The 15,503-nt window shown below is 43.6% G+C and overlaps 1 protein-coding gene across 2 annotated transcripts in view; it reads right to left on the bottom strand.

Moving 5' to 3' along the window:
• Nucleotides 1-11,191: 11,191 nt before the first annotated feature.
• The window catches only part of LOC141259640 (amine sulfotransferase-like), a 57,653-nt gene continuing 53,341 nt past the window's right edge, over nucleotides 11,192-15,503 (bottom strand). For both annotated transcript variants that reach the window (XM_073675905.1, XM_073675904.1), the window contains exon 7: nucleotides 11,192-15,441. In XM_073675905.1, the coding sequence (XP_073532006.1) occupies nucleotides 15,311-15,441 (131 nt within the window). In that variant the 3' untranslated portion in view covers nucleotides 11,192-15,310. The remainder of the gene's footprint in view (nucleotides 15,442-15,503) is intronic.

Genomic DNA, 15,503 nt, shown 5'->3' on the forward strand with positions numbered 1-15,503 from the left:
ACATTTTTTTATGATGCTCTCCCCCATGTCTCTTCCAAGAGGCATTGAAATGCCACCAAATTTTTGGCAGCCCTTGCATTCACTGCATAGGCCAACGCTATGGGAGACTCTCTCCTTTCTAATGGGAATTTGTCGTTACTGTGGCCCTGCTCTATGTGTCTTTAAATTGTTATTGGGGGTTTTCCTAAATTTGGTCAGCCGTTGGACTCACTGCTTACTCTATAACTATATAGTAGACCCTCTCCTTTCTAATGGGAATATGTCGTACCTTGTTACTGTGGCCCTGCTTTATGTGTCTTTAAATTCTTAGTGGAGTTTTTCCTAAAATTGGTCAGTCGTTGGACTCACTGCATACCCTTTAACTGTATATCAGTCTTTCTAATGGGAATTTTTCGTACCTTGTTACTGTGGCCCTGCTCAATGTGTCTTTAAATTCTTAGTGGGGGTTTTCCTAAAATTGGTCAGCCTTTGGACTCACTGCATACCTTATAAATGTATAACAGACTCTCTCCTTTCTAATGGGAATTTGTCGTTACTGTGGACCTGCTCTGTGTGTCTTTAAATTCTTAGTGGGGCTTTTCTTAATATTGCTCAGCCGTTAAACTCACTACATATCCTATAACTGTATAGCAGACCCACTTCTTTCTTATGGGAACATGTCACACTTGTTACTGTGGCCCTGCTCTTTGTGTCTTTAAATTCTTAGTGGGGTTTTTCCTAAAATTGGTCACTGCATATCCTATAACTGTGTAGCAGACCCTCTCCTTTCTAATGGGAACATGTCGTACTTGTTACTGTGGCCCTGCTCTGTGTGTCTTTAAATTCTTAGTAGGGTTTTTCCTAAAATTGGTCAGCCGTTGCACTCATTGCATACCCTGTAACTGTATAGCAGACCCTTTCCTTTCTAATGGGAACATGTCGTACTTGTTTCTGTGGCCCTGCTCTATGTCTCTTCAATTTGTTAGTGGGGTTTTTCCTAAAATTGGTCAGCCTTTGGACTCAATACATACCCTATAACTGTATAGCAGACTCTTTCCTTTCTAATGGGAATTTGTTGTTACTGTGGCCCTGCTCTATGAGTCTTTAAATTCTTAGTGGGGCTTTTCCTAAAATTGGTCAGCAGTTGGACTCACTGCATACCCTATAACTGTATAGCAGACTCTCTCCTTTCTTATGGGAATTTGTTGTTACTGTGGCCCTGCTCTGTGTGTCTTTAAATTCTTAGTGGGGCTTTTCTTAATATTGCTCAGCCGTTAAACTCACTGCATATGCTATAACTGTATAGCAGACCCACTCCTTTCTTATGGGAACATGTCATACTTGTTACTGTGGCCCTGCTCTTTGTGTCTTTAAATTCTTAGTGGGGTTTTTCCTAAAATTGGTCACCCGTTGGTCTCACTGCATATCCTATAACTGTGTAGCAGACCCTCTCCTTTCTAATGGGAACATGTCGTACTTGTTACTGTGGCCCTGCTATGTGTGTCTTTAAATTCTTAGTGGGGTTTTTCCTAAAATTGGTGAGCCATTGCACTCACTGCATACCCTATAACTGTAAAGCAGACCCTCTCCTTTCTAATGGGAACATGTCGTACTTGTTACTGTGGCCCTGCTATGTGTGTCTTTAAATTCTTAGTGGGGTTTTTCCTAAAATTGGTGAGCCATTGCACGCACTGCATACCCTATAACTGTAAAGCAGACCCACTCCTTTCTAATGGGAACATTTTTTTATGATGCTCTCCCCCTTGTCTCTTCCAAGAGGCATTGAAATGCCACCAAATTTTTGGCAGCCCTTGCATTCACTGCATAGGCCAACGCTATGGGAGACTCTCTCCTTTCTAATGGGAATTTGTCGTTACTGTGGCCCTGCTCTATGTGTCTTTAAATTGTTAGTGGGGGTTTTCCTAAATTTGGTCAGCCGTTGGACTCACTGCTTACTCTATAACTATATAGTAGACCCTCTCCTTTCTAATGGGAATATGTCGTACCTTGTTACTGTGGCCCTGCTTTATGTGTCTTTAAATTCTTAGTGGAGTTTTTCCTAAAATTGGTCAGTCGTTGGACTCACTGCATACCCTTTAACTGTATATCAGTCTTTCTAATGGGAATTTTTCGTACCTTGTTACTGTGGCCCTGCTCAATGTGTCTTTAAATTCTTAGTGGGGGTTTTCCTAAAATTGGTCAGCCTTTGGACTCACTGCATACCTTATAAATGTATAACAGACTCTCTCCTTTCTAATGGGAATTTGTCGTTACTGTGGACCTGCTCTGTGTGTCTTTAAATTCTTAGTGGGGCTTTTCTTAATATTGCTCAGCCGTTAAACTCACTGCATATCCTATAACTGTAAAGCAGACCCACTCCTTTCTTATGGGAACATGTCATACTTGTTACTGTGGCCCTGCTCTTTGTGTCTTTAAATTCTTAGTGGGGTTTTTCCTAAAATTGGTCACCCATTGGACTCACTGCATATCCTATAACTGTGTAGCAGACCCTCTCCTTTCTAATGGGAACATGTCGTACTTGTAACTGTGGCCCTGCTATGTGTGTCTTTAAATTCTTAGTGGGTTTTTCCTAAAATTGGTGAGCCATTGCACTCACTGCATACCCTATAACTGTAAAGCAGACCCTCTCCTTTCCAATGGGAACATGTCATACTTGTTACTGTGGCCCTGCTCTGTGTGTCTTTAAATTCTTAGTAGGGTTTTTCCTAAAATTGGTCAGCCGTTGCACTCATTGCATACCCTATAACTGTATAGCAGACCCTTTCCTTTCTAATGGGAACATGTCGTACTTGTTTCTGTGGCCCTACTCTATGTGACTTCAATTTGCTAGTGGGGTTTTTCCTAAAATTGGTCAGCCTTTGGACTCAATACATACCCTATAACTGTATAGCAGACTCTTCCCTTTCTAATGGGAATTTGTTGTTACTGTGGCCCTGCTCTATGAGTCTTTAAATTCTTAGTGGGGCTTTTCCTAAAATTGGTCAGCAGTTGGACTCACTGCATACCCTATAACTGTATAGCAGACTATCTCCTTTCTTATGGGAATTTGTCGTTACTGTGGCCCTGCTCTATGTGTCTTTAAATACTTAATGGGGTTTTTCCTAAAATTGGTCAGCTGTTGGACTCACTGCATATCCTATAACTGTGTAGCAGACCCTCTCCTTTCTAATGGTAACATGTCGTACTTTTTACTGTGGCCCTGCTATGTGTGCCTTTAAATTCTTAGTGGGGTTTTTCCTAAAATTGGTGAGCCATTGCACTCACTGCATACCCTATAACTGTATAGCAGAACCTCTCCTTTCTAATAGGAACATGTCGTACTTGTTACTGTGGCCCTTCTCTATGTGTCTTTACATTCTTAGTGGGGTTTTTCCTAAAAGTGGTGAGCCGTTGGACTCACTGCATACCCTATAACTGTATAGCAGACCCTCTCCTTTCTTATGGGAATTTATCGTTACTGTGGCCCTGCTCTATGTGTCTTTAAATTCTTAGTGGGGTTTTTCCTAAAATTGGTCAGCCGTTGGACTCACTGCATACCCTATAACTGTATAGCAGACTCTCTCGTTTCTAATGGGAACATGTCGTACCTTTTTACTGTGGCCCTGCTCTATGTGTCTTTAAATTCTTAGTGGGGTTTTTCCTAAAATTTTTCAGCTGTTGGACTCACTGGATACCCTATAACTGTATAGCAGACCCTCTCCTTTCTAATGGGAACATGTCACACTTTTTACTGTGGCCCTGCTCTATGTGTCTTTAAATTCTTAGTGGGATTTTTCCTAAAATTGTTCAGTCGTTGGACTCACTGCATACCCTATACCTATATAGCAGACCCTCTCCTTTCTTATGGGAATTTGTCGTTACTGTGGCACTGCTCTATGTGTCTTTAAATTCTTAGTGGGGTTTTTCCTAAAATTGGTCTGCCGTTGGACTCTCTGCATACCCTTTAACTGTATAGCAGACTCTCTCCTTTCTAATGGGAATTTGTCGTTACTGTGGCACTGCTCTATGTATCTTTAAATTCTTAGTAGGGTATTTCCCAAATTTTAGCAGCCCTTGCAGTTACAGCATGGGCATTACCACTATAGGAGACTCGCTCCTTTATAATGGGAACATTTTTTTTACTGAGACCCTCCTCTATGTCTCTTCAAAGGGGTATTGGGTTGCTTCCAAAATTTTGGCAGCCCATGCAGTCACTGAATACGCAATAACAGTATAGGAGACCCACTTGTTAATAATGGGAACAACAAAGCATAACCAGCTGATAGCTCTCTAACAATAGCGAGGGCTGACTGTTGGCCTTTTAAGAATAGTAAAGGCCGTCTGATGGCCCTATAAAAATAGGCTTTATGACTTTCAGAATCCCTCCATCATAAATAAAACAGGATGTGTTTGAATATGTGTCACACACCACATTGCCAGATAAGGTTGTAAAATGTTAAAATGACATTTCCCGGTGAATGCATTTGTCTTAAAAATAACGTAAAAAAAAACAAAACAATAGGATCTTTCTTTAGTATAAAAAACAGCATCACCAATTTAACCTCAATGTAATCACATTGTTCAGCTCCTGCACCTCCTCCTCCATCTCCGAAATGACCACATCAGTCACAAGCTGACAGCACTGCAACACTGCCTTGGCCAAGCGACAACAGGCTGTGCTGAAGATAACATACTTATTGCTTAATTGACAAACAGCCCAGAGCTGCAGAGTTGTTGAAAGCTGTAACACAGCAGCCTAATCTGTGGCTCTCACCGCTGAACATACAGCCAGGCATGGTCGTATGTGACAATGGGTGGAATCTGGTGATGGAGAAATGACACCCAGAATATATACGGTTTCCCTCTGTGCCAGTCCTTTTACCAAGCTAAATACAACTCTCAGCAAAAAAAAGCTGTGTACTGGCTTCCTACCATCCCTGGCCACATTCACCTGTCCACATGTTTGTGGGTAGGCGATCCATCCCAGTAAGTGCACTGGAGAGGGCACGGGTAATGTTGTCGGACCCGTGCTTGTGGAAGGCGGAGACGATACTGGGAAAAATAATGGAGGTTGGGGACCGAGTATGGATACCCGGTCGCCGCTGCCATAAGTTTGTGGACAGCTTCCACCTCCATGAGCCTAAAAGGCTACATTTCAATTGCAAGCAGCTGCCCAGAAATCTGGCAGTTTAGTGTTGCGTCCTGTGGGTGGGTGGCTGGCTGCATACTTGCGCTTGCATTCCAAGTAACAAAAAACTAAGCAGGTGGTGGCCTCTATCATCATCATGGCCTCACCTCGGCACTATGAACTCTCCTGAAGGAGAAGCCAGGGCCCATCGAAGGAGTCTCCGGTTCTCTGGTGGGCCCGTCCAACCCTGCCAAGAAGCAGCCCTGGCTAAGAAAAGTGTGGGGGAAGGTTCCTGGACACTCTATGGCTGCTTTTTTAATGTGGATCGGACATGCTTATGCATGTTATTTCTTAAACCGCATTGCAGATCAGGCCATTGTCCAACTCTGTATTCATGAAATTAAATGCGCAAAGAAAGATGTTTGTGTGTCAAAGCACCACCGACAAGTGCGAGTTGATGTTGGATGGGCTGCCATTGCTTCTGCAACAAGCTGCATTAGAGGACTTCCTGGGAGAAATGACACCCAGGGTAGATACGGTTTCCCTCTATGCCAGTCCTTTCACCGAGCTAAATACAACTGTCAGCAAAAAAAGCTGTGGACTGGCTCCGTACCATCCCTGGCCACATTCACCTGTCCCAGTAAGTGCACTGGGGATTGCACGGGTAATGTTGTGGTACCCGTGCTTGTGGAAGGTGGAGACGACACCGGGAGAAACAGTGTCAGCTGGGGACCGAGTATGGACACCAGGCTGCCGCCGGCATGAGGTTATGATAAGCTTCCGCCTCCACGAGCCTAAAATGCCACATTTCAAGTGCAAACAGCTGTAAAAAATTTGGCAGTATAGTATTGCAGCCTGAGGGTGGGTGGGTGGCTGGCTGCATACTTGCGCTTGCATTCCAAGGAGTGGGGTAGGGACAACTGAATGCTGCACTGGGAAAAGGACGTGGATGGTTATTGTTGCAAGTCTGCAACGACAGGTGCATGGCGGGAGGCATCTTCGCATGCGCCAAGGATCACTTATGATGGGCACACTTTTAGGCAGTGACCTGGGAGTCAGAAATGCTTCCAGAGGTCTTCCCATGCTGTTCCCATGTCTTTTCAGCACTGTATGCATGTGTCTGATAATGTGTCACACACGACATGGCCAGATAAGGTTGTAAAATGTTAAAATGACATCTCCCAGTGAATGCATTTGTCTTTGTTGAAAGGAATACAAAAGTGCAAAAATTCATCAAAAACACTATGTGTGAACATAGCCCAAAGTGTGGAGGAGTAATTTTGGTTTTGGTTATTTATTTTGCCTTATATACAAGTCATTACCCTGAAAAGAATGTTCCTTAATATATTTCCCAGGAAAATCCAGTTTGGTTTTGTTTTTGTATGTTTTATTGTGAGCGTAATACTCTGACAACGTAGTTGACAACAGTGACCTGGGAGTCAGAAATGCTTCCAGGGGTCTTCCCCATGCTGTCCCCATGTCATTTGAACACTGTTCCCATCGATTTGGGCAATTTTTAGGCCCTCTGCAGACCGCCGGGGGAAGCCACCTGAAAAATGCTCGAGCAATGAGTACCCGAGCATTTTAGTGCTCGCTCATCACTATCAAGGAATCTTAATAATAATAATGTTTTTATTTATATAGCACCAACATATTCCACAGCGCTTTACAATTCAGACAATTTACAGACATTATTGGCACTGTCTGCATTGGGGCTCACTATCTACATTCCCTATCAGTATGTCTTTGGAGTGTGGGAGGAAACCAGAGAACCTGGGGAAAACCCACATAAACATGGGGCGAACATACAAACTCCTTGCAGATGCTGTCCTCGGTGGGATTTGATCCCAAGACCCCAGCACTGCAAGAATGCAGTGCTAACCACTGAGCCACCGTGCTGCCTTCACACAGACTTTTCTTAGCCAGGGCTGCTTCTCGGAAGGTTTGGACAGGCCCACCAGAGAATCCTCGGCTTCTCCATCAGGAGAGTTCATGATAGAGCAGACTTTGCAGCTGCTATGGGGCTCCTGAGTGGGGGAGAAAGGTGGGCCCACACAATCAAATCCTCTGGTGGGCCCAATGTTTTTCAGTTTTTATTTATTTTATTTATTTTTTTACGTTTCTTCAAATGTGTATTGGAGTTCGTCCTAATTTTTGGCAGTCCTTGAAATTGCTGCATATGCAATAACACTATAGGAGACACACTCTTTAATAATGGGAAGGAAAATTCAAATAGATTCTATATTCTAGAACATTAACTGTCTTATCTGACATTCTTTTACCGGTGAGGTGTCGCAGTATTGATAGCGTATTACATAGATTCAGCCAGGTATTATTGCCTTATACTGCAAGCTGCTGGTGGTGCCCAAAAAATTGTAAAATCTATTCTATTCCTTATCGATAACGCTGTTAGATGCATTTACAATAGGAACAGGTGCTGTTAGGTGGTATTATCACCAGCTACAGATGAGATTTCATTCTGGTCGCATAAATGTCTTCCACAATCCATAACTTTATATTTTTTTGGCGTTATATACTATATTGTCATTATCCTGGAAAGAATGTTTCTTAACATTTTTTCCATTTTAGCTTGTTTTTTGTATGTTTTTTTGGTCAGTCCATAAAAGTGGCATAATACTCTGACAACATTATTCACAGATACGCTATTTGTCAGCGGCCAACTGTGAATAGGTTTGAACCCACAACAGCAACACCTTAAATGGAGTGTAATATTTTACACGCTCACAGTAATTGCTGGATTATTAGGGCAGTCATATAGGATAACGTCTGATGGCCACGGTTTCAGGCAGTCACCTAATAGTATGGTATTTGTCAGCAACCAAGTGTCAATTGGTTCAACAAAACACAGGTGGCTGACTTTAAATGGAGTGGAATATTTGGCACGCTCCACAAATTTTTTGTATTATTACGGCAGTCATATAGATCATGTGCGTCTGATCATTGAAAAAAGTTCCTCTGCTTCCACAATACAGTAATATGAATAAAGCTAAAAAATCTGTCTGTATTCTGCGAACAAGCAAATGGAGCTGTAACATGGTGTACACTGACAAACTGCTACAATCTATAAATGAAGGACAATATTTTCCACATTCAATACAAATGGTTGGATTTGAACCTCAGTTATATGTGATATGTCTGACAGAGAACCACGGTTTAAAATAGCAGGTCTGTAATTTACTAATACTACTCTTCACAGAGACCTAGTGTGAATAGCTTCACCGACAGACTGCAACAAAATGGAAATGAAATCCAGAAATGGCTGATTTTGGAACGCAGTTATATGTGATAAGTCTGACAGAACCACGGTTTTAAATAGCAGGCTTGTAATTTACTAATACTATTCTTCACAGAGATCTAGTGTGAATAGCTTGACTGACACACTGCAACAAAATGGAAGACAGAAATGGCTGAATTTGGAACGCTGTTATATGTGATACGTCTGACAGAAAACCATGGTTTTAAATAGCGAGCCTGTAGTTTACTAATACTGTTCTTCACAGAGACCTAGTGTGAATATAGCTTGACCGACACACTGCAGCAAAATGGAAAAGGAGGCCAATATTTTCCACGTTCAGTTCAAATTTCTAGATTCTTATCGCTGTAATATGGAAAAGATCTGGCTGTATTCTGGAGCAGAGAAATGGTGTATTCTGGATTGCTTTTTAAACAAATAACTAGGCTTAAGATAAAAAAAATTTCCCTGGCCCCTGATACCTGGGGTAATGTCTACAAATTTGTGTTACATCAGGATGAGTCAGAAGTTGAACATGCAATGGACCCTCTTATGCTGTATCATGCACTGCAGTCTGTCACATCCCCTGCCTGCCTCGGTTTTTAAGCAAATAACCAGGATTAAGAAAGAAAAAAATTTCCCTGGCCCCTTATATCTGGGGCTATGTCTACAAATATCTGCAAGAACAGCAGCAGCAGGAACGTTCAATGCCCCCTCTTGCACTATATGCACTGTAGTCTGCCACATACACTGCCTGCTCAACTCCTGCTATCACCACTGAATATATACAGCTGGATTAGTCCTCAGAAGGACTGTTAGTTCAGATGGATATATATATATATAGAGTGCGCAAAGCAGTCATCAAAGCAAAAGGTGACTACTTTGAAGAACCTAGAATATAAGACATATTTTCAGTTGTTTCACACTTTTTTGTTAAGTATATAATTCCACATGTGTTAATTCATAGTTTTGATGCCTTCAGGGTGAATGTACAATTTTCATAGTCATGAAAATACAGAAAAATCTTTAAATGAGAAGGTGTGTCCAAACTTTTAGTCTGTACTGTACATATATATATATATATATATATATATACTGTATATATGTATGTTGTGGAATACTTATACTAACTATAAACAAGTAAATCTCTCTCTGACTCAGCAGCAGCTCTCCCTACTCTGCCTGTTTCCAAGGTAGACTGTGACGAGCATAGCGGCGCCAGGTCTGATATAAACCTGATAATGCTGTGCGGCCAGCCAATCAGTGTAATGCCCACAACCAACATGGCTCTGACATTACAGTGCGTGGCAAGCAATCCCTTCATTGGCTTTATAAAGAGCACCAAACATGCAGGACGGGACCCGAGTTCCTGCCCAAGCAACACGGAAATACTCACGTAGCACCGAGATTGTCAAGCACTGTGATGCTCGGGCGAGTACCGAGCAGGGGCGAGCACGGTCACTCACCACTAGTTATGAAATCGATGACTGATCCATAAGATAGGTCAGGAATATCTCGTTGGTGGACGTCAAACAACTGGCAATATTTAAACAGTGAACAATGCTGAATGGAGCTTACACATTTAACCAGTAAACACAGCTGGAAAGCACAGTCCCAATCACTGGTCAATATCTGTTTTTGAGAAATTAGACAGCTAATAACAGCTTATTGGTGGAGGTGCCAGGGGTCAGTCACTCATGTTGTACATATAGTCCGATCTATAAACAACATGGTATAGAGAAGGATAAGATGAGCTAAGGTTTTTAGGAAAAGATTCAGTAAATATTTTATTCCCTGAAATCCCTGGTGTTTCTAAGCAGTGGGCGGTCCTACTGAGTGACATCTGTCTCTGCATGCACAGTCATACAGGGAAGACTGAAGTCATACTCAGTGATTGACAATGTATACAAACACCAGATACTTCAATATATAAAATACAAGGCATACTGAAACTTTTTCCACAAAGATGTATATCAATCTGATCAACTCCTCCTGCTCTATAACATCCTGCCTGCAGATCAGATACCATTTTCAACATAATAGGTTTCCTTTAATGAGAACACAACAGCACTCCATAAGCTTCTAGCCACACATTTCCAGTTTTTCTTGAAAAATATTACAATTTGAGAGTCCTCAATGGTTTATACCTTTTAATGGCTAAATGAAAAGATGATAATAAAGAGCAAGCTTTCGAGACTACGCAGGTCTCTTCATCAGGAATAGTAGAACACAAAATCTGAAAAGTCACAGATTTTTATACAACAGATTTTCTTCATAATTAATTCTTTATCCATTGCTGTTACAATCTACAACATATAGAAAATATATTTATTTAACAAATGCGTTGTGCATAAAGGTATTAGGACATAACCAGTACTGTCTGATTCTTAGACAGTGCAAATGTAGACTGCACAGACATAAAATGAGTCAGGTTTATAATAGTGGTTGATGGTGTTTGATAAATCTGTCAAATTTTAAAACTAATCTTACACCACCTATTAGTTATCTCACATAATAGTATGCAGTAAACCTTTAAGATCAATATAGAGATGGCTTCGAATAAAGAATCACCCACTATAAAAATCTATTATAATAGACATTTCAAGACTTTTTACTTATGAATTGGCTACATCTTGAGATTAAGTCTGAAGTGTTGTTGTTTTTTTTATGATAGATCTCTTTATTCCTGAGCTATGAGCTTAAAAAGTGTTTCAGTACATTAGCTATTGAACCCATTCTATGCCCGGGTGGCGAGCATTTTTATTGGTATATGTTCCCCCTTCCTGTTATGTGCTGCCCCCATCCTGTTATGTGGTGTCCCCAGCCTGGTATTTGTGCTGCCCCCATCCTGTTATTTGTGCTTCCCCCATCCTTTTATTTGTGCTGCTCCCATCCTGGTATTTATGTTGCCCCCATCCTGGTATTTGTGCTGCCCCCCATCCTGGTATTTGTGCTACCCAATCTTGTTCCCCCATCCTGTTATGTGCTGTCCCCATCCTATCCTGGTATGCATAGCACCCCTCATATCAATCCTAGTATGCATGGCTCCCTCATCCCAAATCCTGGTATGTATGGCCCCCTCAGCCTTATGCTGGTATACATGGTACCCCTCATTCCCATCCTGGTATGCATGGCATCCCATCCTTTATCCAGGTATGTATGGTACCCCTCATCCCCCAATCCTGGTATGCATGGCACCCCTCATCCCCAATCCTGGTATGTATGGTACCCTTTATCCCCAATCCTGGTATGTATGGTACCCCTCATCACCAATCCTGGTATGCATGACTCCCCTCATCCTCAATCCTGGTATATATGGTACCCCTCATCCCTATCCTAGTATGTATGGTACCCCTCATCCTTATCTTGGAATTCATGGCACCCCTCATCCCTATCCTGGTATGCATGGTACCCATCATCACTATCCTGGAATGCATGGCACCCCTCATCCCTATCCTGGTATGCATGGCCCCTCATCCATATTATAGTATGCATGGTACCCCCTCATCCCTATCCTGGTATGGATGGTGCCCCCTCATCCCTATCCTGGTATGCATGGCCCCTCATCCTGGTATGCTTGGCAGCCCTTATCCCTATCCTGGTATGCAAGGTACCCCATCCCTCATCCTGCTATGTATGGTACCCCTCATCAATATCCTGGTATGCATGGTACCCCATCCCTCATGCTGGTAAGCATGGTACCTCATCCCTCATCCTGGTATGCATGGTACCCCCTCATCCCTATACTGGTATGCATGGTACCCCCTCATCCCTAACCTGGTATGCATGGTACCCCCTCCTCCCTATCCTGATATGTATGGTACCCCTCATCCCGAATCCTGGTATGCATGGTCCCCATCATCCCTATCCTGGTATGCATGGTACCCCATCATCAATCCTGATATGCATGGTACCCCATCCCTCATCCTGGTATGCATAACACCTCATCATCCCTTTCTGGAATGTATGGTACCCCTCATCGCTATCCTGGTATGCATGGTACCCCATCCCTCATCCTGGTATGCATGGTACCCCCTCATCCCCATCCTGGTATGCATGGTACCCCTCATCCCTATCCTGGTATGCATGGTACCCCATCCTTGTAGGCATGGTACCCCCTCATCCCCATTCTGTTATGTATGGTACCCCTCATCCCTATCCTGGCATGCATGGTACCCCATCCCTCATCTTGGTATGCATGGTACCCATCCCTCATCCTGGTATGCATGGTACCCCCACTTCCCTATCCTGGTATGCATGCTACCACTCATCCCTATCCTGCTATGCATGGTACCCCTCATCCCCAATCCTGGCATGCATGATACCCCATCCCTCATCCTGGTATGCATGGCACCCCCTCATGCCTATCCTGGTATGCATGGTACCCCCTACCTCATCCTGGTATGCATGGTACCCACTCATCCCCATCCTGGTATGGATGGTACCTCTCATCCCCATCCTGGTATGCATGGTACCCCATCCCTCATCCTTATACGCATGGTACCCCCTCAACCCCTTCCTGGTATGTATGGTGCCCCTCATCCCAATCCTGGTAAGCATGGTACCCCATCCCTCATGCTGGCATGCATGGTACCTCCTCATCCCTATTCTGGTATGCATGGTACCCCTCATCCCTCATCCTGGTATGCATGGTACCCCTCATCACCAATCCTGGTATGCATGGTACCCCTCATCCCTATCCTGGTATACATGGCACCCCTCATCCCCCTATCCTGGTATGTATGGTACCCCATCCCTTATCCTGGTATGCATGGTACCCCCTCATCCCTATCCTGGTGTGCATGGTACCCCATCCCTCATCCTGGTATGCATGGTTCCCCTCATTCCTGGCCTGGTATGCATGGTACCCCTCATCCCTATCACGCTGCACACGTTCTGCCGGAGGCCGGGGGAGGAGTGTGGTGCCAGAGTACGCGCATGCCTATACCACGCTGTCCGGCGCCATTTTGCTGAAGACACACTGCAAATGTGTCTTCAGTAAAATGGCGCCGGATAGCGCGCTATGCGCATGCGCCAATTCCAACACCTCACTCCTGCCCCGCTCTCCAGCCAGAACAGAGGCGCAGCGGCAATGCTCCCCCCGGTCAGTTAAGTATGTAAGTATGGCGCCTGAGATCGCGGTATGCGTTCATTGATTACGCATACCACGATCTCTGGCGCCATACACTCCTCTTACCTGTAACGGCTCGATGCGTTCTTCTGTCTGGAGCCAGACTGCGCAGGTGCATCGCGCTTGCGCAGTCTATAAAGGCTTCGTACAGAGGGACGTATCCACGATTATATTATAGATTTTACCTTCAACCACATTGGCGTTAACAGATTCTCTTCTCATAGCGAATCTACTATTTCCACCTCTGTGATGCTGCTTCAAAAGCAAGAGACATCACAAAAGCAAAAATACAGAATAAGCCCAAAAAATAATAAAACGGGGATTATCAGCATGACGCCGCCGTGAAATCCTCACATCCAAAAATTGCATAATTATTACATACAGCATGGCGACAGATGGAGAGAAGCAGGAGTTTGGTGTCAAGAATGCCGACTTACTCACCACCCAAGCTGCCCGGCTGCTTCTCCTACCTCATCTCCTATTCTCCAGTGTATGCGCATGAATTGCAGATCTCCTGGCAGTACACTTGGAGTTTAGAGCGCATGTGTGTGTGCACTCTATGTCTCTTAAAGAGACTGTGTGTACTCTCTAAAAGTGTCCCCAGGCAATAACTGGGAGGCACTTACTACATAAGGCACTTCCAACTGTTGGGTGGTGCCTCAGCAACATTTGTGCAAAGTTAGTTAATACTTGCCTGCCTGCTGTTAGGTCACTTCTTCGGCTTTGTCTGACCTGACCCTGCTTTGTCTAACCTGTATCCCGGTTGAATTCCTGACCTGTCTGCTATCCTGAAGCCACACAATCTGTACAAGTTCCAGTGGCTGTACTGTCTGCTATCCAGAAGACGCACAGTCTGAACCCATACTATTGGCCACCCTGTCCTGCCTGGAACACACAATCCGAGCCGGCATCTCTGTTCCTTGGGGTCAGCGGCAACTGGTCAAGACACTGCCCTGGAGTGGTACCTGGCAGCTTCCTTCCGCACAAGCCTAACCTCACCATCAGAGACTTCAGTGAATACCAGGTAGCTACTTAGTTACGCCCCTCCAGGGTAAGCCCGGCCGTAGCACAGTGGGTCCACAATCCACAGGCATTACACTGAGCTTGGTGCATATCATCGTGGGAGCAGCACTGGCAAGCTACGTTGCTCTAAACCTAATACAGGGGGCAAGGCATACTATTAATTTTCCCCTAGACAATAAGCTTTGTGGCAGGATGATTATTAGTGAATGGCTCGCAATTTTTTTCCACAGGGCATTGTAACCCTTTGGAAATTAACAGAGTAGTGGTATTATATGAGGTGGGCTATGATGATGATTTTGTATCTGAGTCTCCATTGCCAACTACACCCACCCCCAACATTACGTAATCATCATAATAGCACACCAAATGTGCCCAATACCGCTGCTCTGCTCATTGCCTAGGGAATAAAATGCCTTTATATCATTGTACGTTGCCAGAGCTGCTATCTCAGTGATGTACACCAAAACCAGCTTCTCTTACTGCTGATATCTGGGGGCATATTCTGCACATGCCCCCTAAGAAGAATATGTTACCACCCATGTGATTAAAGGGAAAATTTACATATAAACTTCACAAGCTCATATCTCGGGAACAAGTGGCATGCAAAATAGAAAAAAACTGTCACTCAGTGCTTCAGCCCTTATCTCAGGATGTATCCAGTTTAAAACAAAAAAAAGTCATGAAAGGTTCTCTATAAATTATTTTACAGAAATGTTTGGAACAATTTATACTAAAGCACAAGACATTGTTTAAAGTTGGACATTCATTCTAAGGTTTTTATGAAAATAACAGAACTCTAGGATGCGGTTTCTTCATTGATCTCCCACATAAACTTAATTGGCAGATCCCCCATCTTCTCTTTGTAGATTTTATCAAACATCTCACTCTGTGCCACCGTCATTGTATTTTTCCAGTCACCAACAATCCCTGGTAAAAAGAAGAGAAAACACTGATACACTATCTTTATGGACAATGGACTGTATAATTCA

The sequence above is a fragment of the Phyllobates terribilis genome, unplaced genomic scaffold (genome assembly GCF_046119375.1).
Source record: "Phyllobates terribilis strain yellow unplaced genomic scaffold, ASM4611937v1 Scaffold_3__8_contigs__length_932513732, whole genome shotgun sequence".
Classification (NCBI taxonomy): Eukaryota; Metazoa; Chordata; class Amphibia; order Anura; family Dendrobatidae; genus Phyllobates; species Phyllobates terribilis.